The sequence below is a fragment of the Papio anubis genome, chromosome 4 (genome assembly GCF_008728515.1).
Source record: "Papio anubis isolate 15944 chromosome 4, Panubis1.0, whole genome shotgun sequence".
NCBI lineage: Eukaryota > Metazoa > Chordata > Mammalia > Primates > Cercopithecidae > Papio > Papio anubis.
This window is the reverse complement of record NC_044979.1, coordinates 37920132-37942680: the sequence shown is the minus strand read 5'-3', so window position 1 is coordinate 37942680 and position 22549 is coordinate 37920132. Positions and strand designations below refer to the sequence as shown.

Here is a 22549-nt window from a genome sequence, read left to right as displayed (position 1 = left end):
CTTAACTAAATCCCAGCCCTTTTTCTGCTTAGCCCTGCCATCTCCAGGATTAACCAAGTTCTGGACCTAGGAATATTGCACTGTCTGCTACTGACTTCTTTCCTCTCTTTTTATTGTTGTTTGGTACTAACTTGTCTCATTTCTAGCACATACTGACATGCTGGTGGATATAGGCCTAAACTGTGACACCTCTCCTCCACTCCCACCCTTGGTAATTGTATTTTAATAGATTTATTGATTCTCTTAGTTAGTCTATAAATATTTACTGAGTAGAATGTATTAGCCAAAATAAAGCTAGATTAATGCAATGACAAGGGGAAGGTTGATATTTTGAAGCAGCTCATTTAAAATATGGATCACATCACCTAATCATCTGCATACTCACAGGCTAACCTGTGAGTAATTATCACATAATAATCATAGTAGTAATTATAGTTATAATTTAATAATACAAATTGCAACAACAAAACCCCTCACTAGTTTCTAGAATGTCCCAGGTGTTTTATATCTGTTTTTTGTAACATTCACAATCAACTTGCAAAGGAAGTATACTATTTCCATTTTACAGATAACTTTCTCATGCTCACAAACCTAGTGATTAAAGTCCAAGGCAAAAAAAGTCTAGTATTATTTGAACTATTAATGTTTTAGGATATTCCTATAGATAATTCTAAATGCAGTGAGAAGTTTAGAATCAATGAGCCAATGTATGGTGTAATATTTTTAATTTTCACATGAAAATTCTCACATTGACTTAGAAAGGTACTAACCATATGTAATCTGCCATTTATCATACCCTGCTAGGGTGGTTTTCAAAGTTTAGAATCATCTGAAAAAGAAAAAAAAAAAAAAAAGATTGTTGAGCCCTACTCCCAAAACATCAGACTCTGTAGTTTTGGATTAGAACCTGAACATTTGCTAATAAATTCCCAGGTGATGAGGTGATGCTGATATTGCCATTTGGGAGACCACATTTTGAGAACCACTGCCTAGTACATTCAGCAATGTCCAAATGAAAGATTTTTTTTTAGGTAGAATAATGAAAAAGCAAGAAATAACTACTTGCTAGAACCTGAGAGTAATCTCTTAGGCTATCTACTATTAAAAACAAAATTACGCAGCTCCTAATTCCACCCAAGAATTTGGTCACAGATGCCCTCCTATATTCTCTTTCAGTTCTCACCCCTTCCAACATGGAATCCTCTTGCAGACCTCTCTTTGCTTAGCCTCTTCCACTGACCCAAATCCCAGCCTTTTTCTGCTTAGCCCTGCCATCTCCAGGAATAACCAAGTTCTGGACCTAGGAATATTGCACTGTCTGCCACTGACTTCTTTCCTCTCTTTTTATTGTTGTTTGGTGCTAACTTGTCTCATTTCTAGCACAGTTATTTTTTCTTAGCAAGTAAAAAGATTCCAATAAATGTCTTAAACTTCTAAGAGATGATAAAGTTTAATATGCTACCTCCACCTGAGGCATTTTACTAACCTTTAAATGAAAGAAACAACTGTAAGCAAAATTTCCAGAATGCATGTTACAGAGAGTGTGGGGGCAAGCATTTGAGGAGTAAGGAATTACCAAAGAGAAACACCTTCTTTACCTCACTTTTAAGGCTGCCTAGGATACCTTTATTTTTCAAAATATTTTGTGATTTGGTAACAAGATGGCCCAATAACTTCCTTTAATCTACCTCATACCTCATCTAGAAATGACTGACGATGTAAGGAAATCAGTGTCTCGGCTGTGTTTGGCTTATAGATCCTTCTCAGATTGACTTCCACCATCTGTTCCACACATACACTGTAAAGTTTATGTCACTTGGTGTAATTAAAAAACAATCTACTTGATAAAACCCATTGTGTTCCACAGCATTCTAACCTGTACTTCACAATACAAGATTTCTATGTCAAATTAGTTTGAGGAAACTTGCAGACTATATATCCCTGTTCTCCTCACAGTAATCATCCACAATGTCATATGTTGTGAGGAACCCAAGAGCAAAGAAACCTGTTTAACACCTCAGCATTTCCCAGCCTTTTCTTGACCACAGAATCAGTCCTTTGCTTCATCTGTTTGATTTAGATTTTACTTTTGACACTTACGAATTCCTTGGAACGAACTTTGAGAAATCCTGCTAAGATTAGATGATTAGACAAAAACTGCAGCTATGAAGAATCAGGATGCATAGGAAGAATATGTTTATGAGACAGACAACTTTTCTCCAAACACTATCACCATTTAAGGCAAATAAATTATTTGAAAATAACTATAATGCTTTTTTTACACTGAAAATGTAAACCTTGCTTTAATTAAAATTTAAGAAGTCTCCTACTTTTCATACAGCTAAGATAAAGTACTTACTGAAACTTTTCTCTAACTTCCATATTATTTGCTGATACTTTGCCGTGCCAGAAGTTGTATGTTCTAAAAGGGTCAGGGGTAAGAGACTGAAAGGAATACATTTGTTTTTACCAGCAGATGGCTTTCTTTTAACCTCCCAATTACATAATCGGCGCTGCCAAGATTGTCATACTGAGAGGGTCAGAAGTAAAATGATTTTCTAAAATATCTTTGTAAAATAATTTCCCTCAATTACCGGCTGGAACCAAAGAGATAATCACAAGTCATAAAGGCTAGTATTCAACAGGCATTTGTTGTGGTGCTCCACAAGACCAATTAAACCAATTAACTCCTATGGAATTGTTGTCGGGTCAAAGAAAAGCCATGATTGAAATTGAGATGGGAAGTTATTTTTCTAACACAGTGCATGACTTAGCATAAATGGATAGTCTGTCTCTAAAGCAACTTCTTTTTTGTCCCTAAGCCCAGAACTACTTCTACAGTAGTGTTTTCCACCATATGTAGGCTTACCATTACATGATGAGAAATGTATGTCATTTTATTTTGCTGGACAGTATTTTTGGTTAATCTATATGTTTCCTTAATAAAAGAAAACAGTATCACCCAATGCTGCTGCTGAATGCTTAGAGAATGAAGGGAGGGAGGAAGGAAGGAGTCGGGAGTCTGGAGTAGAAAGGCAATGAATGTTCCAGGAGACTAAAAAGACTTTAAGACTGAAATTTCAACAATAATCCCTTTTTGGAAACAAATATATGAATTGCTTATTTCTGAATTATTAGGCTAATTCTGAGTCATTTCCAAGTGTCCTTGTCACTTGCTATTGTTTTACTGCGTCTGGTCTGAAATCCTGAAATTGCTGCCCAACTTTTGAAGTTAAAAATTTTCTACCTTCCAACTTCATTCTCTACTATTGTGTTAGTATTTTGAGTGATCTAAACATTATGTTTCCAACAAAGAGTGAAATTTGTCTAATTTTCTCATCATTTATAAGCATGATCTTTGTACAAAGTATATTATTTTAACCTGGAGTCAGCACACAGGAAGAATAAATTTAGGAAGGAAGGGAGGAAGGGTGGTGTTAAAGACAGATGATATCTTAATGCGATTTTGAGAACTTCAAACATCTCAGTGCTACTCTCAAATGATACGTGTGAAAGGCATCTTGGTACAATAACTTTGGAGGGAAATTTGGTAAGACTTTACAAAAGAAACAGACACACACACACACACACACACACACACACATGCACTCTCTTTGGTCCAGGAATAATTTTGCTTTCAGAAATATGTCTTGTAGATAAGCTCATCATCATATTCAAAGCAGGCAGCATTGCTTATAGTTGCCAAAGATGCTTTAAAAATTAATTGGTAGTTGGCCTGGTAAATAAATACTTCTTTGTTTATACCGTAGTATATTATACATTCATAGAAAATGAGGCGGATCTTTACATGTATATATGGAAGGAGTTCCAAGATGTAATTAAAAAACACAACTAAATGCAGAAGAGTGTGAGGAGTATTCTCTGGAGTAAAAATGTATGTGTATATACATGTGAATATATATACTTGCTCTTTTAGGCTTAGAACATTTCTCACAGGATTCTCTAGAAGTATTACCAATTATTGATTCTGAAGCCTCATAGTGGGATGGCTCCAGGGTCACAGACAATTGTTTGCAGGCACTTCTGTAGTATTAAAAATTTTGTCATATGTATATATTTATTTTTCATTTAAAAATCTAGATAATTTTAAAATTTTTATTAAAAAGAGCATTCCAGGACTTGAAACTAAAGATACTATTTTTCTGGATTGTTTAGAAGGGAAAAAGAAGAAATTTTGTGAGGTAAGCTTACAGGGCACTTTTCTAAGCCATCCCAGTCTCTGTTTCACATACACTTGCTAGCTACATGTAATACAAATAGAATGATCACCAAAATAGTGCTCGCCAGGAAGGGAAAACAGGACTCTTTCCATGACAGTCTAAATGCGCATCAATAACAGCAGTTGGAAAGTAGAATGGAATATCAGAAATCTGGCTACACAGCCAGATGCCTAGTACTTTCACTTCAGGGATCTCACTGTAACTTAGAGGAACAATTGGACTGGTCACCTAAACCCTCTACATTGAAGGATGTTATCAACAGACACACACACAAAAATGCTTTAAAAATGAAAAACAATGTTTAAATCTCTCTGGATAGGCTCACTATGTTCTTCATTTCAGCCAATCCAAGAGTGAAACACAAATCAGATGCGCATACAGTTGTGTGGACCCGTGCTGGTAGACAAAGTAGATAAATTCAGAGTTGGTTTTGTTTGTTTGTTGGTTGGTTGGTTGGTTGGTTGGTTGGTTGGTTGGTTTAGAGAGACAGTCCATGTTGTTTGACATGGATCTACCTTGGCTAACTTAAAGGATAATTGCAAAAATATAATTTTATATTGGAGGATGCAGATATAGATGAACAGTGGTTCTTATAAAAAAAAAAAAAGAAAGAAAGAAAGGAAGGAAGGAAGGCAATCAATTCTTGGTATTTAATTACTAATTTTTTAAGGACATTAGTTTAAACAAAAAGGAGTTGGCAGCTGGTTTCCTGAGCTACCGGTCTTCATTTCATTAAGTTACTCAGAGAGGGATAAATGAAAATATACATAAGGTAATACTGCTATTTTTCTTTTGACACAATTGAAAGAAACAATAATGAAATAACTTGATCTTACTGTAAAGACTTAATTATAATTTTCAAAGGCATAAGCCAGCTCCAAGGTAGTTCATTGATTTTACTGATAAATATTAACTGAAATAAAGCACTTAAAAAGGTAGAGAGGTAATTTTCAATAGTTGCATTTGAAAAGCTGGCTTACTTTTAAAAATATGTAGACTGACAATAGGATTATACAAGAGTTCATTCACTGTTTTAAGGAAACAGTTCGTAAATGTTAACGGCATATTTATTGTTCTTCTCCTATAGAAAGCTAGACTGGCCAGGATCCGGGCAGCCAAGAGTGGAAGCGCAAATGCTTACATGCAGAGCAAACGGAATGGTTTACTCAGTAATCAGCTGCAGGTACGGTCAAGCACACCTCTTTTTTTAATGTTCAATTTATTGGTTTGAGATTGATTTAGTTCTACTTCCATAGAATTTTATTATGACTAATTATGACCATGGCTATCCAAACAACAAAAGTTTTTTTGTTTTTGTTTTTGTTTTTTTATAACTTCACCCTATACATCCTCATTGGCTGTAGAAGGTTAGAAAGTGCACTATGAAATACTGCCAGTGAATCATGATGACTATTCATCATTAGGCAATATTTCTACCCTGTCTCTTATTAACATGGTAAAGGTAAAGAAAAAAAAAAAAAAAAAAAGCTCAATAATTCAAATGCCTAATTCTTTTTTTTATTTCAAATTTATCTTCCTTAACGTTCATTTGGATCAAGGGTTGGGGTGGGTGGCTAACATGATGTCTTCTTTTACTTCATAACGAAGAGGGAACAATATTCAATGTTAGGAAGATCATATGGCATAAACTACAATTTGAGAAAATTTATTTTTACCCCGGAATTTTCCTTTAATATTTAGGATTCCAATCTTGACTTACAAAATAGTTTTTATTTACGTGCGCATGATCACGGTTTCCAAATTTTCTAAGCACTAGGTTAAATTTGATCATCAAAACATAACAGCTTCCCATCTTACAAACATAGTTGGTAGTTGAATGAGTAAAAGAGATTTAAAATTTCAATTCAAAGAGGCATGTCTAAAAGACCAGACCATTCATTTGATGAAATTGTAAATGCCGATCATCCAACTTTACAGGAACTGCACATTTGTTCCTTTCTAGTTAAAAAATAAATAAAATGTTGCCAGTTAATAGAGCAGATCTCTCTGTGGAAATGTGTAGCTGAGGTTCGAGTTGTTTGCAAATAAAATAGAAAGCTCTTCTGTCTTCTTTTTGTTAACAGTCCTCAGAGGATGAGCAGGCTTTTGTTAGCAAATCCGGCTCCAGCTTTGAAACCCAGCACCACCACCTGCTTCACTGCCTGGAAAAAACCACGGTAAGGAGACAGTATGACTGCCTTCCTCTGCTCTCCGACATTAATTCCATTTGCCATTCTGCATACTTCATGCTTCCGAGTGTGATTTCACTGTCTGCATTACTGGACAACATGCTAAAAAACAAACAAACCAAAACCTCACAATATTTGAAATTACTTTGAAAGACTGTAATGACATTTCAACTTGGAAAGTATTTTAGAAACTTATTTAGAATGTTTTATTCTTACCCGCTATCTCAACTCTAGTCTAAGAAGTCGGTTAATGCAGATGAAGAGTGGTCTTCCAATAGTAAATCCTACACAGTGTCATTGTTTGTGATTCTTAAAATGCTGATTAGACAGAAAAAAAATTAATGGTGCTCGAGGTTCCCTAACATCTAGATCAAGAGAATAGCAATAGCAATAACAAAAAACAGAGAACAATGGAATACAAGCATTTGTTTCATTCACAACCATAATGAATAGAGATAGATAATAGAAACTATTCTCAATTCCCAGCTACTTGGGAGGCTGAGGCAGGAGAACGGCGTGAACCTGAGAGGCGGAGCTTGCAGTGAGCTGAGATCTGGCCATTGCACTCCAGCCTGGGCGACAGAGCGAGACTCCGTCTCAAAAAAAAAAAAAAAAGAAACTATTCTCATTAGAAAAATGACTCATGTAATCACTTGTATGCCCCTGGGTGCTAAGGAGTGAGTCTGTATTTCTCCACTTACAAGCTCTCATTTGGACCTCCTCATTGGCAAATCTACCAATTTCTTAGCCAGTTTGTAAATAGGAGTCACAGTCTATGATGATTACAGAGCAGAACAAAATCTTCACCATATTTGGATCATGTCATCTCACTCACTCTCGGGTGACACATGATTTGTAATCTCAGTTCTAAAGTATTGCCTGTCCATGTACTTATTTACCAATAGAGTCATTCATGCCTACTATGTGCCCAAGAGTGAGCCAGACCCAAGAAACGCCATGAAATGAGGTGTGGCCTCTGCTGCCATTAGCCTCCATTATAAAACAAAACCCCAGACAGGGCTGTTACTGGAAAAGAGCAGCGAACATGGAAAGCAACAATGATGCCACTGGTCAAGGGAGCAAAGAGGGCAGAGCCATGAGGGGACAGGTCAGGCAAGGCTTCCTGGAGGAACTTGAGTGGAGACCTGCAGGGTGACTAGGAGTTAGCTAGGCAGAGCAATGAAGGGGCTAACAGGTGATAGAAGTACCTCAAGAAGGAAGGAACTCAGCCTGGCAGGAAGTGAAAGAATTTGAGGGTGGTCAGAAGGAGAGAGTGTAGCATGGCAAAAGAGGAGGTGAAGGGAAAGGCAGTGTCCAGGTAATGCTAGGCTTTACAGGCATGTGGACAATTTTGATCTTCAGCTCATGGAAATTATTTAAGTGTTTTAAACAAGGTAGTAACATGATTATACTTGCATTTTTAAATAAAGATATGGACAGGTCTGTAACCTAGTAGGATAAATTTGAAAGTTAAATGATACATTAATAATAAAATGTTAGCCGGGCGCAGTGGCTCACGCCTGTCATCCCAGCACTTTGGGAGGCCAAAGTGGGCGAGTCAATTGAAGTCAGGAATTCAAGGCCAGCCTGACCAACATAGTGAAACCATGTCTCTACTAAAAATACAAAAAATTAGCCAGACGTGGTGGCGGGAGCCTGTATTCCCAGCTACTCGGGAGGCTGAGGCAGGAGAATTGCTTGAACCTGGGAGGCGGAGGTTGCAGTGAGCTGAGATAGTATCACTGCACTCCAGCCTGGGCAACAAGAGCCAGACTCTGTCTCAATAAATAAATAAATAAATATGTAAAATACTTTTATTCTTATCTTTTTTGTTCCCTGTATTTTCCTTTTTTGAGGGCTTTTTTTTAAATCAAAAACCATTTAACACCAACTAATATAAATCGTGCTACCTACAAAAGTACGTAGTAACTAATAACAGAATGACTCCCACACTTTCAATCACTGATGAGATAAATTAGAATCTCATGCATTGCAACTTAGGTATGTGAAACCATGCATTGTAAGAGAAGAAAACAGATTGTGAATCTTTTGTGCACCATTTTTTCTTTGAAATTTAATATTTGACATGAAATTCTGTCTTGTCTGATTATATTATTCCCTAGACTTCAAAGAATAGAATGTTAAATTTCATTTATTTCAAAATGCTTGTCTCAGCAAAGAAATGACAAAACGAGTAGCTAAAACATAATCTATTTCTTATTAGCCAGTGTCTTGCTTCAATTGTTTTACTAATATTTTAGGATGAGAGATGGCTAAGTGGAATTTAGTATGTGCAAAGCCTTCCATTATAAGACTATCCCCACCCACGCAAAGAAAAACAAAGTAGTAATTGAGGTCATTCTCAAGTAGATCAGACCAAAAATGTTTTCCTGTATATTTCTGAGGTGAAATTCTTGCATAGGCATTTCAGGAGGTTTTTGTTAAACATTTTAAAAGCAAAATTGATATCATGTTTCTACAAAATATGATATGTGAAATGATGCCTATTACTATGTCCTACTAGGCTAAAAGTTAAGAAATAGTGATGGAAAAACCCCAAATGCAAACAGAGATCATGAGTACAGCCAGTGATGCCAGTGATGTATCACAAAGATTACAAAAAAGGCCACAAAATTTCAATGCTAATCCCTTCTGTGTCAAACACAAAGTGACACATTCACAGCAGTTATTTATGTAACTAATAAGTCATATTTTTCTGCACTGGGTATTTTTAGAGGAACATATAAATAAATGGATAGTGTCTTGGGGTCTCATTTTCTCATTTAGAAATGTTTTCAATCCCAAGTGAAAATATTTGCTAATATATAACAGACAATCTAACTTGGGGCATCCTATTAAAATAATCTATTTTCCATAACTTCAACCTGTTTTAAAAAATAAAGTCAGTGAAAATTTATAACTTCCCTGTGGGTTTTATCTGTATTCATTTTTTAGGTGTTTTTTTTTTTCTTAGCTTATACCTTCCAGATTTTATGTTTAAATAAATAAATGATATTTCAAGATGAAGTTAGTCTATAAAGGGACACTAGATCAGCCTACAGATGTCAATCTCTAGGTTTAACTACAAAGATAGTTCCACATAATTGCCAAAAAGAAGTGGTTTTGATGTCAATCTTTATGAAAATGGTTTTATTTAACCATTGTGTCAAGTCTAACTATACTTGGGCATATTTGAGCTTTAAAAATAAAGCTACGTATTTCGTTTTTTAAAATGTGCTTCTCTGTTTCTTCATTTACTTACAACTGTGGAACAGAATCACGAGTTTGTGGACGAACAAGTCTTTGAAGAAAGCTGCATGGAAGTTGCAACTGTTAATCGTCCTTCAAGTCACAGTCCCTCACTGTCTTCACAACAAGGAGTCACCAGCACCTGCTGTTCACGAAGACACAAAAAAACTTTTCGCATCCCAAATGCCAACGTATCAGGAAGCCATCGAGGTAGTGTACAAGAACTCAGCACGATTCAGATCAGATGTGTGGAGAGAACGCCTCTATCTAACAGGTACCTGAGATTAATCTGTGTTGTCTGCACACCTGTGCTGGTTCCCAGGGTGTGTCTTCTGCACTCATGTTGTCACCTATGTGACATCTAAATTCCTAGCTCCTATGGTTCAGGAAGAGACAAAACTGGTAGTGTAACAAGTAGGAAAATGGTTCTACTTGCATATCCATTAAGGGTTAAAAGTAGCAGTTATATCAATATTCAAAGAGTCAAAAGAAGGAAACATGATTGGGTGTACACAAATGTGTTTTTCTCTCTTCTGCTCCACAACCTTTTCTTATTTGGGCAAGGACTTTTATACTCAGGATTCTCTTATATATTCAATAGCCTGAAATGATGGTGGACACTACTAAAAGAGTCAAATGAAATTGAGATCAACATGGCTAAAAGTCATTTAACAGCATGTAAAAATATACAAACACACTCTCTGTAGCAGTAAAAATGAAAACTTTGCCTACACAAATCATTTATATCAATATATAATTTTGATCAGAAAGATATTTTTGGCCATATCAAACACAAAATCAACATAATACAAAAATAAGTGAAGTACTAAAATTTTTTGCCTCTGGTTAGTTCATGAACAAGTTAAGTAAAACTTCCGTATTGATATTTTTCCTTTGCTTTTCCTTATTCACTGTCTTTACCACAAATGTGTAAAACGAAAAAGTAGTACACTTAAACAATATATGTCATTAAAATATAAGTTTCTGCCAAAATAATTTTATTCTGTTTTCAAATTGAATAGCATAGGTTTTTAGCATTAGAGTCTGTAAATTCAGTCCCCTTCTTTGTTGGCATTCAAAAGTCTTTGTTGAAATCTGGATGAGATTCTGAATTCAGGTGATGTCAATTTACATAAATTGGATGTCTCTGGGACTAGAAAATTAAACTTAGGAGCCATAAGACTTCTATCTTAAAGATATTTTAGCTTTGCAGCCTTATATCCTTTATAAAAGGAAGTCAACAATGGAAAAGTATCGAGCAAGAAAATCTTAGGACATAAACATCTTAATTATGTTTTCCATGAAAATAAAATAATTAGGTTCAAGCTTCTGTGTATATCCTTCTCTCTCATTTCCCTTTTATCCGCTTCTCCATATAGAGTATACAATTCATTCAAGAATACCATTTGGGAAAACCTTAAAGTATTAGATAGTAATAGATAATTTTTTTTATTTTTATAATATGTGGTCATCATTAAGTTGAGAGATTTGAGGGCATTATACATCCCAAAAAGACATGAAAATAAAAATATTCTGTGGTCAAAAGAATTAAGAAATCAATGTGATATGGCTCTTTCATAGTGGTTTCTCAAACCTCTTAGAGGTCCTGTCTTAAATAAAACTACTTTGTTCAGCCCAGGCTGTCCAGATCTTACTTGATGCTCTTTCCTTCTTACATTTTTTAATAATACTTTTAGTTTGATAAACACTTGATGGAACCAAGTGAAACTGTCTTTTAGAAATTTATTTAATGTTAATTACTGACTATATTCATCTTTAACATAGATTAAGATTTGGGGTTTGATATTTTTAATTATAATAACTTTCCTTAGACAATTAAAATGTTTTTATAAGCATTACAACACATATTCCTCAGTTGTATGAAAAAAATTTAACTAAACAACTTACTTTCTTAATTTTTTTTTTCTATCAGCCGATCCAGTTTAAATGCCAAAATGGAAGAGTGTGTTAAACTAAACTGTGAACAACCTTATGTGACTACAGCAATAATAAGCATCCCAACACCTCCAGTAACCACACCAGAGGGAGACGATAGGCCAGAATCTCCTGAGTACTCAGGAGGAAATATTGTCAGAGTTTCTGCTTTGTAAGACACTCGGAATAGGGTTTAAGAGAATTTGAGTCCTGGCTGTGAAAAGAATCTCAACGTAGAAGAAAGAAGAAACAAATATTCTGCAGATTAAGGCAGCAAAGCAAGAAGGTTGGAAATGAAACAAAAACAAAGCTTCCAATCTTAAGGATGTGAATAAAACCACCAAATGGCATTTCTAGACAGTTTGACCTGTTACACAGAGTAATATTCTGTGGCCCTTTGACTTTGTGAATGAGCACAATGAAATGCCGCCTATTGATGCTTCTTATGATCAGAACTCTTTTTTAATAAAATAAATAAAATAAATCTTTGAACATAATGTTCCAGTTGAATGCAAAACAAAAAAAATATGGAAAACATTTTGATAAAATTTTTTCCTGTTAAAACCATGAACATTGGCTATGATGAAGATTATTACATATGAAAAAAAAAAACACAACATATTTGTATTGACTGAAGGAAACCATCATAATGCATGCTAGAATTCTTTGAAGCAGTGATCTCAGTTTCTTTATGTTGTCTTCAGAATAGGCATGATAAACTATAATTGTAGAAAGGGGTAATTTCTGTGCACTTACAACAAGCTGAGTGTTCATGTTCCATGGTGGGCTGTGCAAATAAACTCCTTTTAGAACTGCAGTATTTCTCATGGGGATACTCATTAGTAAATCTAAAGTGTTCAGATAGTTCAGTATTAATTATCGTTTAACTTTGCACCTAGATACTGTTACAACTGCAATAATTCATTGTACAACTGTTGTATCAGGAATCAGGATTTTTCTGTTGTTGTACTTTCCAGATCTTTATAGATACGGTAGGAGCCACGTTCGTAGAAAAACTTCTGGTGTGGCCAGGTTTTAGGTAACTTTTTAATCCAAAACTATTGTGCCATAAATGTTTTTCAGTAATATTCTTTGGTCCACTGTATTCCTGTGACAGTGCATTATCTGTTCTTGTATTTCTATAGCACCTTTCTATTGGGTTTATCATCATCAACAAGACTAATGTTTACTGTAGTTCAAGTGACTTTCCTACTTTTGTATTTCAAAAAAAAAAAAATTATCTTGTAAGTAGATTGTCATCAATCCCCTTGTCAAAAATGAGAAAAAAAAGGAGTTGACCCATGTAAATTATCACTAACGTCTTTGTTGTTTATGGAAAAGCCCAGATACTGGATCTATCACTATGTATTTTATGAGAAGAATTGACTGGGACTAATATCACAGGATCGGTCATCTCAGAATCTTACTTGATGTGTTATTTATTTTGCCTCAGATCTTGAATACATTTTGAGAATAACTAATGTGGATTGAAATGTAGAGATAAACTAGAGTGCTTTATTGAGCAATATTTGATGAAAGCATGCTTTCTACACCATTCAGGAAAGCAGCACAAATTTATCTCAGAAAAGTTCCTGTGTATTGCGAGGTACAATTTTCTCCAATAAATCAGGAGGACAGGAGTTTGATGATGCAAAGTTGATCTCTGTACATTTAAGTGAAAAGTTTTTATAACTTTTCACCCTTAAAATATGTCAGCAGACATGTCTGCACGTGACAGTGTCAAAAAGTTTAAAGTCAAATGCAAAGTTTTTATTCATTCCAAGCCACCACTGTAAGGAATAAAGCTTAGCTTCTGTACATGGAAAGAGTTAATAATTATTCCTCTATTAGAGATGAGATTTTTAAATGCTTATCATATTTTGTCATAAAAATGGATTAATCCAACCATTTTCAAGTAAAGCCAGAAATCCTTGCTTCCCATTTCTAGAATAGCTTCTAGAACAGTGCTATGCACATATTAGATCTTAATAAACATTTGCTGAGTGAAAGTAAGATAAACTCAACTATCTCTTGGGAAGAACTGGCTTTATCCCTAGCACATCTTTTAAAAAGTTACTAATCTTCCAGCAGTACAAATATTAACAATTATATTAACACCTGCCTCGTGTCACTTTGTGCTTCTAGAGCAATGTCTAGTGAAACTTGTCTGATGGCATTTATTGAAAACTTTCTAAAAAGTAGACTAAGGAAACCATAATCAGAATTACTATGTCTTTTGATTCCCAATGAGAAGTTCTATTTTCATGTTCTTAATATTACATAAAAGAAAATGCAGTTAGGTTATTTCAATTGACAATTCTGCCTCCTCTTTTGATTTATCACTTATCCAAAATTATTAATTTTATTAGGCTTTTGGAAAAGAAAAAACCCTTTTTGATGTTTTAGGTGATTTAAAAAATATACTGTGTTGGTGGTGAATGATTATTGATGACTGTTAAGTGCATCTGTATTGTAAGTGAAATGTAATTATTTCTGTGTACCATATGGAGTAACTAAGGTCATTGTTTTTGACAATTTTGTTTGAAATTCACATATCTTATTTCAAAGGATAGCATAATATCTGCATTATGCTGGAAAAAAATAGACCTTTGGAGAATACTTAAATAAAACATGTGCATGCTTGAACAGGACAAAATGTTGACTGTTGCCCTATTTTGTTAGATTTCATTCCTTAATACACATAATACATCCATAATACACAGGTGGGAGGACCCTGTGAGACATACAACTCGAAGGACACAACAATTGAAAGTAATGCTTAAATCTCATCTGAATGGGTGGAGACAGTAGCTTTTGCCAGTAATGGGAATTAAGGCAGAGACTGTAACAGAAAAGATAGTATCAATTAAGGAAAGCCAGTCCCTGAACCTTATATACTTCTTAAACACCACTACTTGCATTAAGCAGAGAAGCTCGGGGTAATGGTTTTGGTCAGAAATTAACTAAATTCTTAATCAAAGGCTTTATTCTATCTAGGAAAGCAGGGTGATTTATTTGTCTAGCTATTTGTGTGTATGTATGTGTATATGTAGATATAAATTTATTGATACACATATACATAGATTTTCATTCATTTTTAATATGCAACCACTAATGGTTTCTCCTTAATATCCTGGAAAGGATAAAAAGCAAGCAAATGTTAAGAGTTTATAGAAGAAGGAAAAAGACAAAGGAAATTATTTAGTAGAAAGACTGATTTTAACTGGTGATATATATGATCCTCTTGGTGGATAGTCTCTATCTTTTCTTGTTAATTATTTTCATTTATAGCCTTTGATTTATTAGGTGTCAATTTTGCATTAAAAAGTTCAACACGCCTCCCTATTCCTTCAACTTAGTCACAATGTTGGCTTAGAAATAGTCTCTGGGGAGCTATAATATGTCTGCCAGTAACATTGTTCAAAAGAATAAAAAAGGGTTCTTGAAATTAAATTGATGACTCCTCAGAGTTTCATAAGAAAGGCATCTTCTCTTCCCTACAGTGTCATTAAGGTGTTTGTTTTATTAACTCACTGGTACAAGAATGGTTATTACTCTCCACTGTGTAAACATCTGAATTTTCAACACAATTGTGTAGGCACACAGTATTTTTTTAATGAAGGTTTAAATTTTATCTACGAAGGTTTAAATCGTATCTACTTCAGCTGATTGTATTAGGAGAGTAAAATATTCTTTACAGAGTTTGATTTTTTACTTCTAAGGAATTACTAGTTTTGAATAGCAAGTTTGCTTAAGATGATTTTAAAATATAATTATTACAAAAAATTTTTGGTTGAAAATAATATTAAATACATAGCATACCTTTAATCTTTCAATTTACTGCCTGCCCTGCCTTTTTTCTCCTTTATCTTCAAATCTTCAAGCATTAATTATTATTGTAGCAGATTATTCTTTGCCTTTCCCTAAATACTTTTTTCTCTAGCTTTTCTATGGAAATCCTTTAGGTCACATAACTATATTCATTCTACATATAATCCAATTTATTGAATACAGATGATGGGCCAGATGTGGTGATAGAGAAATACAGATTAAGAAACCAGATCAAATCCTTTTGAAGGAATTATCTAGCGGAAAATATTTCAACTCTTTTCTTTACACTACTGTTCATAATCTTACACTTCAAATCTTCACCTTTCCATGTTGACAGTAACTCTTCTACTTCAGTCTCCTGAAGACATCTCTCCAACAGTGGTTACATAAAGATACTATTCTTCAGGGTGCTTTCTAAAATATTTTCATCACGTCATTAACATCTTCTTTCAGTAGGTAATGGTTCTGTCTCTATGGGGGCTGGCAGGCAGGGCAAATGAATTCCTACCTGCCCAGAGAAAGAACAGGAAACAATAAAGGTAAAACAAAACCCAAAGGAAGAAGAGCTTCATGTTTACGCATCATGTTAAAGTTAAAAGAAAAAACTTTCTCAAGTATCCATTCTACCTTTTCAACTATAATTTCAGAGAATGTGAAGAACGCTATTAAAATAGTTTTGCAGGAGGACTAATACACAATGCTTCTGTGAATCTGAACACCACACCTCAAATCGTATTATCTGATGAATCCTATTGAAACATCTGTGTAATTGGGACAACAGAAAGGTAAGTCTGTAAATAAAGGGCACTCACTAATAAGGTGGGCCTAGTTGGTTCACATCAATTCCAAAGCAAGAGGATGGTTGAAGAAGGGTGTTGAATGAGTAGATAACAAATAGTTGGAGAGAGATTTGGAGGAACCCTGGAAGACAAGAGTAGGATATTGGCAATGGCTACAAGATGGCAGAGGCCTCCTTGGGCTTTGACTCTAACTGAAAATACAGAATTTTGGCCTGGTTCAGTGGCTCGTGCCTGTAATCCTAGCACTTTGGGAGGCTGAGGTGGGTGGATCACTTGAAGTCAGGAGTCCAAGACCAGCCTCACCAACTGGTGAAACCCAATCTCTACTTAAAAAAAAAAAAAAAAAAAAAAAAAAGGTAGCCAGGTGTCCTGGCGCATGCCTGTAATCTCAGCTACTCAGGAGTCTGAAGCAAGAGAATTGCTTGAACTCGGGAGGTGGAGGTTGCAATGAGCTGAGATTGCCCTACTGCATTCCAGCCTGGGTGACAGAGGGAGACTCCGTCTTAAAAAAAAAAAATAAGGCCGGGCGCGGTGGCTCAAGCCTGTAATCCTAGCACTTTGGGAGGCCGAGACGGGCGGATCACGAGGTCAGGAGATCGAGACCATCCTGGCTAACACGGTGAAACCCCGTCTCTACTAAGAAATACAAAAAACTAGCCGGGCGAGGTGGCGGGCGCCTGTAGTCCCAGCTACTCCGGAGGCTGAGGCCGGAGAATGGCGTGAACCCGGGAGGCGGAGCTTGCAGTGAGCTGAGATCCGGCCACTGCACTCCAGCCTGGGCTACACAGCGAGACTCCGTCTCAAAAAAATAAATAAATAAATAAATAAATAAATAAATAAATAAATAAAAGGAAAAACCAGAATTTTAAAGTTCAGTTTAGTTCAATTTAATTCCTTGGTTAGAGCTACATATTTCGGCACCAAAAGTTCTCTTAACCTATTACCAGTTTTTAATAGTCATACACCAATACTGCTCAGACATCTCCTACACTGCCTGCAAAATGAAGAACAGAACCCTAAAACTAACAGAATAAGCTATTTCTCTGAGACATGTGAAAGGGAGTTGAAAGAGCCAAGGCTGAGTGGACATTGAATTGGATAGACAAGTTTGCTAAATTTCCCAGTCAGAGACACCTTCTTGGAGAGGGAGAAGATTTCATTACAGAGGATATAACAATTTTGAAAGTAAAAGTGTCATGTGCATCATAATTTTACACAGCAATCATTCTAGACACGCATAATTTATTGGCGATCAATCTGGTAAAAAAAAAAAAAAAGTAAACCCACAGAAGTAAAATCCTAATGCACCCTTTTCATTTTACACTTTCTTTCTTCAATAGATTAACAGTGAGCACTAAATAATGATGATTACAACCACCATGGAAATATAATAATAATGGCTGTTAACTTTATTGGATATTAAATATAGGCCAAGCACAGTGCTAATGACTTCACATGTATCAATCCATTCAGTAATTATTAGCCACGTTTTCTGATGAGAAAACTTTAACACTGAAAAATTGTGAGTCTGGGTTTTCCTAATTTAGATAATATAAAATTTTAAATTATGTATTTCTATGACAGAGTTCCATTGTGTCGAATTATTGATGTTATTTCTTCTTTTAGGCTAATAGCGAAATTTAAAGAAATGGGGGTGGGACACAGAGGGAGGCCTGGACATACCTGTGCTCTGGTGATTGCAGTCATTATCAAGGATGATCATTTTCTCTCCCCATTTTCTTTGGTCCAACATATTTTATCATCTTGTTGTGTTCTGATAACAACTGCTTCCTAATTGACTACTGGCAAATTAAAATAAAATGGGACCTGGCTAGGAAATACATTACTGTCCTAACTGACAAATATTTTTCCAACAAGTCCATATCAGTACAGAATACACATTTAGTTAATTTTCCAGTCACAGAGATGGACTGTGTTAGAGCATCTATTATTTCTCACTTGCTCCCCTTTTTAAATAAGGTCTGCCAAAATTTTCAAGGTTGTTTATTAGGGCCACAGTTATAGCCTGCAGCATTTAATTGGTGCACAGTCCAAGTCGGGAAGGCTGATCATGAAACGGAAATATTTTGGAATTAACATCAATAACCACAATTCTCATCCTTCATTATCTTTTGCATCTTCCTAAATTCTTGCCTGAAAAAATTTCAGAAGATAGGAGCAAAGTGCCTATTGGCATTTAATACCACATACAAAATAAAGTGCAGAGAGATTCAGACAGGCAAAATAAGTGCATAATTCAGTATCCCAAGTTAATATAATATAATTTAAAATACAATTGGATTTTTTTCAATCCTGTTGTTCCAATCCATCCTCACAAACATTTCCAAAATTTTTCTGAAGGTCATTGAAAATTTTTATTTGTTCCTAATAAAATAAAAAGCTCCAATAAAGGTGTAAACATAGACATTTGATTTATTCAGAACTGTAGAAAATTTAATGTACCTTTTAAAATGGTACTTGGGATATAAGTACTTCCCATAAAACTTCTTATTTGGGCTTCATCGTTTGCTTGTTTTATGTTCCAAAATAACACTGGCTTATTAATAATATCTCTTTACTTTCCACTTCAATCTTTCCCTTTCTACTTTTCAAATGGTAAATTTGTTATTCATTGTAAATATTAATATTGTGTCCAAAACTTTCTTTACATGAGAAATTAAGATACAATCATGATCCAAAAGACATGTATGGGAAATTAATGTCACATATAGCTTATTATTGTCAAATTCTGATAAGTTATATAAATTTAATATAATAAATTTTATATTATAAATTATAATTTTCTAAAATTATACAAATTTTATTATAAAATAATAAAAGTTCCCCAAGTTGTCATACAGAAGGATAAAAACACTTAATTTTTGTTTTTTCCAAACTGCTAATACACAGCAGATAGACACTAATACAAAAATCACACCACACTATGAAAATGAGGCATACATATATACATACACGACTACATACAGTCATGGGCCACATAGCAATGTTTCAGTCAATGATGGACTGCATATATGAGGGTGGTCCCAACAGATTATAATACTGTAGTTTTACTGTACTTTTTCTATGCTTAGATTCACAAATACTCACCATTGTGTTACAATTGCCTACAGTATTCAGTACAGTAACATGCTGTACAGGTCTGTATCCTAGGAGCAATAGGCTTTACCATAAAGCCTAGGTGTGTAGCAGGCTATACCACCCAGGCTTGTGTATGTACACTCTGTGATGTTTTCACAAGGACAAAATTGCCTAATGACGTGTTTCTCAGAACTCATCCCTGTTGTGTGTGTTTGTGTGTGTGTGTGTATCAGACAGCTCTACTAATATCTAAAATGAAATGAATTTATTCATCCAAATGTGCAGGAACTGACTAATGAGAGACTAGTGAGAGAAATGGATTTATGAGTGACTAGAAGAACTTGAAACCATGTATCATTTGGAAGAAACAGAGTTTGGAAAACCAGAAGAATTCAATATCATACCAGTTTCTTTGGTTATCATATTTATAATTCAGTTCATTAGCAAAGATTCTGAGAATTTAGTTAAATTGTACTGCAATTATTTACTATTAGATATAGACTTAATGAATTTTGTAGGATCATCTGAAATTAATTCAAGACATTTCTCTCATCATCCAGTATTTCAACCTAAACTTAGGCTGAGTAATAAAGTGATTATAATAAATTCACCTTAAGAGACTAAGATTAGGAGCCGGGTTCAGTGGCTTATGCCTATAATCCCAGCACTTTGGGAGGCCAAGGTGGGCAGATCATTTGAGCTCAGGAGTTCGAGACCAGCCTGGCCAACATGGTGAAACCCCATCTCTACTAAAAATACAAAAATTAGCTGGGTGTGTTGGCGGGCGCCTGTAATCTCAGCTACTCAGGAGGCTAGGGCAGGAGAATCATTTGAACTCAGGAGGCAGAGATTGCAGTGAGCCGAGATCACGCCATTGCAGCCTGGGTTACAGGGCAAGACTCTGTTGCAAAAAAAAGGACTAAGATTAGCTCCATAAATCAAAAACATGAGAACATAAATGCCTAAGTGTCTGTATGTCTGTATCTGAGTATTGCTGATTCTAATGACCTATTTTTTCTGTAATTATTGCTGACTGAAGTCTACATTTAAATACAAATGAACTATATATATTTATGACTATGACTATGGCTTATTTATCATTAGTTGCACTTCTCCATTTCTTCTCATAACTAAGAGAAAAATATATTCAAAATCCAAAGTTTATCATAAAAGCACAACCTCAACTAAGGCTTTTTAACAATATAAAAGAAAGCCAAATAAATCAGCTAACTTAGGTTTCTAGTGCATTCCTCATAGTAGAAATACATAAAATAAAATAATAAAAACAAATTTCTTGTGCATACATTTATATTCTTAATCATAGATTGCCACGTAGTTTACATAGATGTTTTATTATAAAATCTCTTTCATGTTTCAGATAAAAATCAGGAAAGAAAACATTGAAGGAAAGGGTGAACACGTGGACACACACGAACACATACACACTGCACACAAATCAAGGCAGGCAGAATGTGGAGTTTTATTTGTTTTGCCACCTGAGGAAACTAAAATTTTAGTGAAATCTGAAAGAAGACTTTTTCTTGCCATAATCATTATACCTCCTGATTTTTTTCCTTCGTCGATTGTAGAAAATAATAATGTAGCAGTGTTTAGGCTTTTAAATGAATCTTTCCAGAGGTATCGTAAGTAGTATTCTTACGATTACTAAGGGCGTTATCTTTTTTCTAAACTTAAATGCTTTAGAATGCCTGAACCTGCATTAGCTAGTACAAGAAAGAAATAAGATAGCAGTGATTTTGATGCACACATGAAAAAGAAAAAATCCTTATTTGTTAATTTGGAATTTATTAAGCGTCTGTGCTCTTTCAGATCCTTAATACGTTTTCATAACATTTAATCAATTTCTTAGGTAAATTTGTTTAAAACTTTAAGGTAAATATAGCTGGCAGGGGATTTATTAAAAGCAAACCATTCTTCAATTGTATCCTCATGAAATTAAAAGGTACACCAAGAAATTCAAATTCTTGTTTACAAAAATGTATCTGTGAGCTTCTACCCTATTATCCTCCCTACTTTTCAAGTGGCTAAGCCTTTTTCTTTGGATCTTATAATTTATAAAGATCACAGATGTATACATATACCCATATCCTCTGGTTCGTGTTAATCATTGTATATGATACTATGTAGAGAACTGGGGACACACCAAAAGGAAGGAGGCAAAAATCCCTTCACACAATGGGAATGCTAAGTGTATCCAACATATTAAAAAGTATGAGCTAGAACTTAAGAAAGTTACTATAAGTTCCCTTGATGGACAGCATAATGCCTGCAGCTGAAAATTACATAAATTTCAAGACATTTTCTAAAAACAATATTTTTTTAAAGAACAACCCTTGCGTTTTGCTTCAGCTATGGCTACAACAGTATGCCAAAGGGGCTTAATGAAACTCAGGCAATGTAGCTATTCTACTTATTCATGTTCTTTGTGAGCAGGTACTGTGCTCAGTGCTGGGAATGGAACATAAACAAGATCCTGCCCATGGTGGTATTTGTAGTTTATTTGTTGACTTGGACCCTAAACAGGTAAAATTATAATTAAACAACCTAAGTTCAGAGCAAGATGTATTCAAGGGAAAAACATACAGGGTTCTCAGATCAGCAATAAAATGGTGGGATAGGGATGCTTAACATGTTGGTGAAGGAAAAGCCTCTAGGTAAAGATGTGAGAACTGAAAAGGGAAACGTCAGCCAAGTAAATAACAGTCCAGATCTGGGAAGCACATGTACATTTGCTTTTGTAATGTTAAGAACCAATCTATTTGATTGTGAACTTATGGATTATATCAGAAATTAAAATATAAAAATAAAAAAGAACCAATCTGTTTGATTTTAATAAAATTCATGGGTTTTAAATTTTTCTATTCTATTGCCTATTATTTCAGGCCTTTATATGATTTGGGGGCCATAAAATTTTTGAATATGGGCTGGGCACGGTGGCTTATGCCTGTAATCCCAGCACTTTGGGAGGTCGAGTTGGGTGGATCACCTGAGGTCAGGAGTTCGAGACCAGCCTGGCCAACATGGTGAAACCCCGTCTCTACTAAAAATACAATTGGCCAAGCCTGCTGGTGCACACCTGTAATCCCACCTACTCGGGAGGCTGAGGCAGGAGAACTGCTTGAATTCAGGAGGCAGAGGTTGCAGTGAGCCAAGATCGCACCATTGCACTCCAGCCTGGGCAACA

General features: G+C 35.0%; 1 protein-coding gene and 1 long non-coding RNA gene across 9 annotated transcripts in view; one reads left to right on the top strand and one right to left on the bottom strand.

Moving 5' to 3' along the window:
- KCND2 (potassium voltage-gated channel subfamily D member 2) overlaps positions 1-14270 on the top strand; it is a 484439-nt gene extending 470169 nt beyond the window's left edge. Inside the window, exons 3-6 of the mRNA XM_003896505.5 lie at positions 5329-5424; positions 6326-6418; positions 9706-9953; positions 11613-14270. Coding sequence (XP_003896554.2) covers positions 5329-5424; positions 6326-6418; positions 9706-9953; positions 11613-11790 — 615 coding nt within the window. The 3' untranslated portion in view covers positions 11791-14270. The remainder of the gene's footprint in view (positions 1-5328; positions 5425-6325; positions 6419-9705; positions 9954-11612) is intronic.
- The window catches only part of LOC103883204, an 82739-nt gene that overhangs the window by 40423 nt on the left and 19767 nt on the right, over positions 1-22549 (bottom strand). For 6 of the 8 annotated variants that reach the window (XR_004183158.1, XR_004183159.1, XR_004183153.1 and 3 more), the window contains 3 exons: positions 15767-15953; positions 9693-9824; positions 771-829 (listed from right to left, as the gene is read on the bottom strand). This is a non-coding gene — a long non-coding RNA (uncharacterized LOC103883204). Of the gene's footprint in view, positions 1-770; positions 830-9692; positions 9825-15766; positions 15954-16257; positions 16367-22549 lie in introns of all 8 variants that reach the window. The other 2 variants (XR_004183155.1, XR_004183160.1) reach the window with 2 other exon arrangements.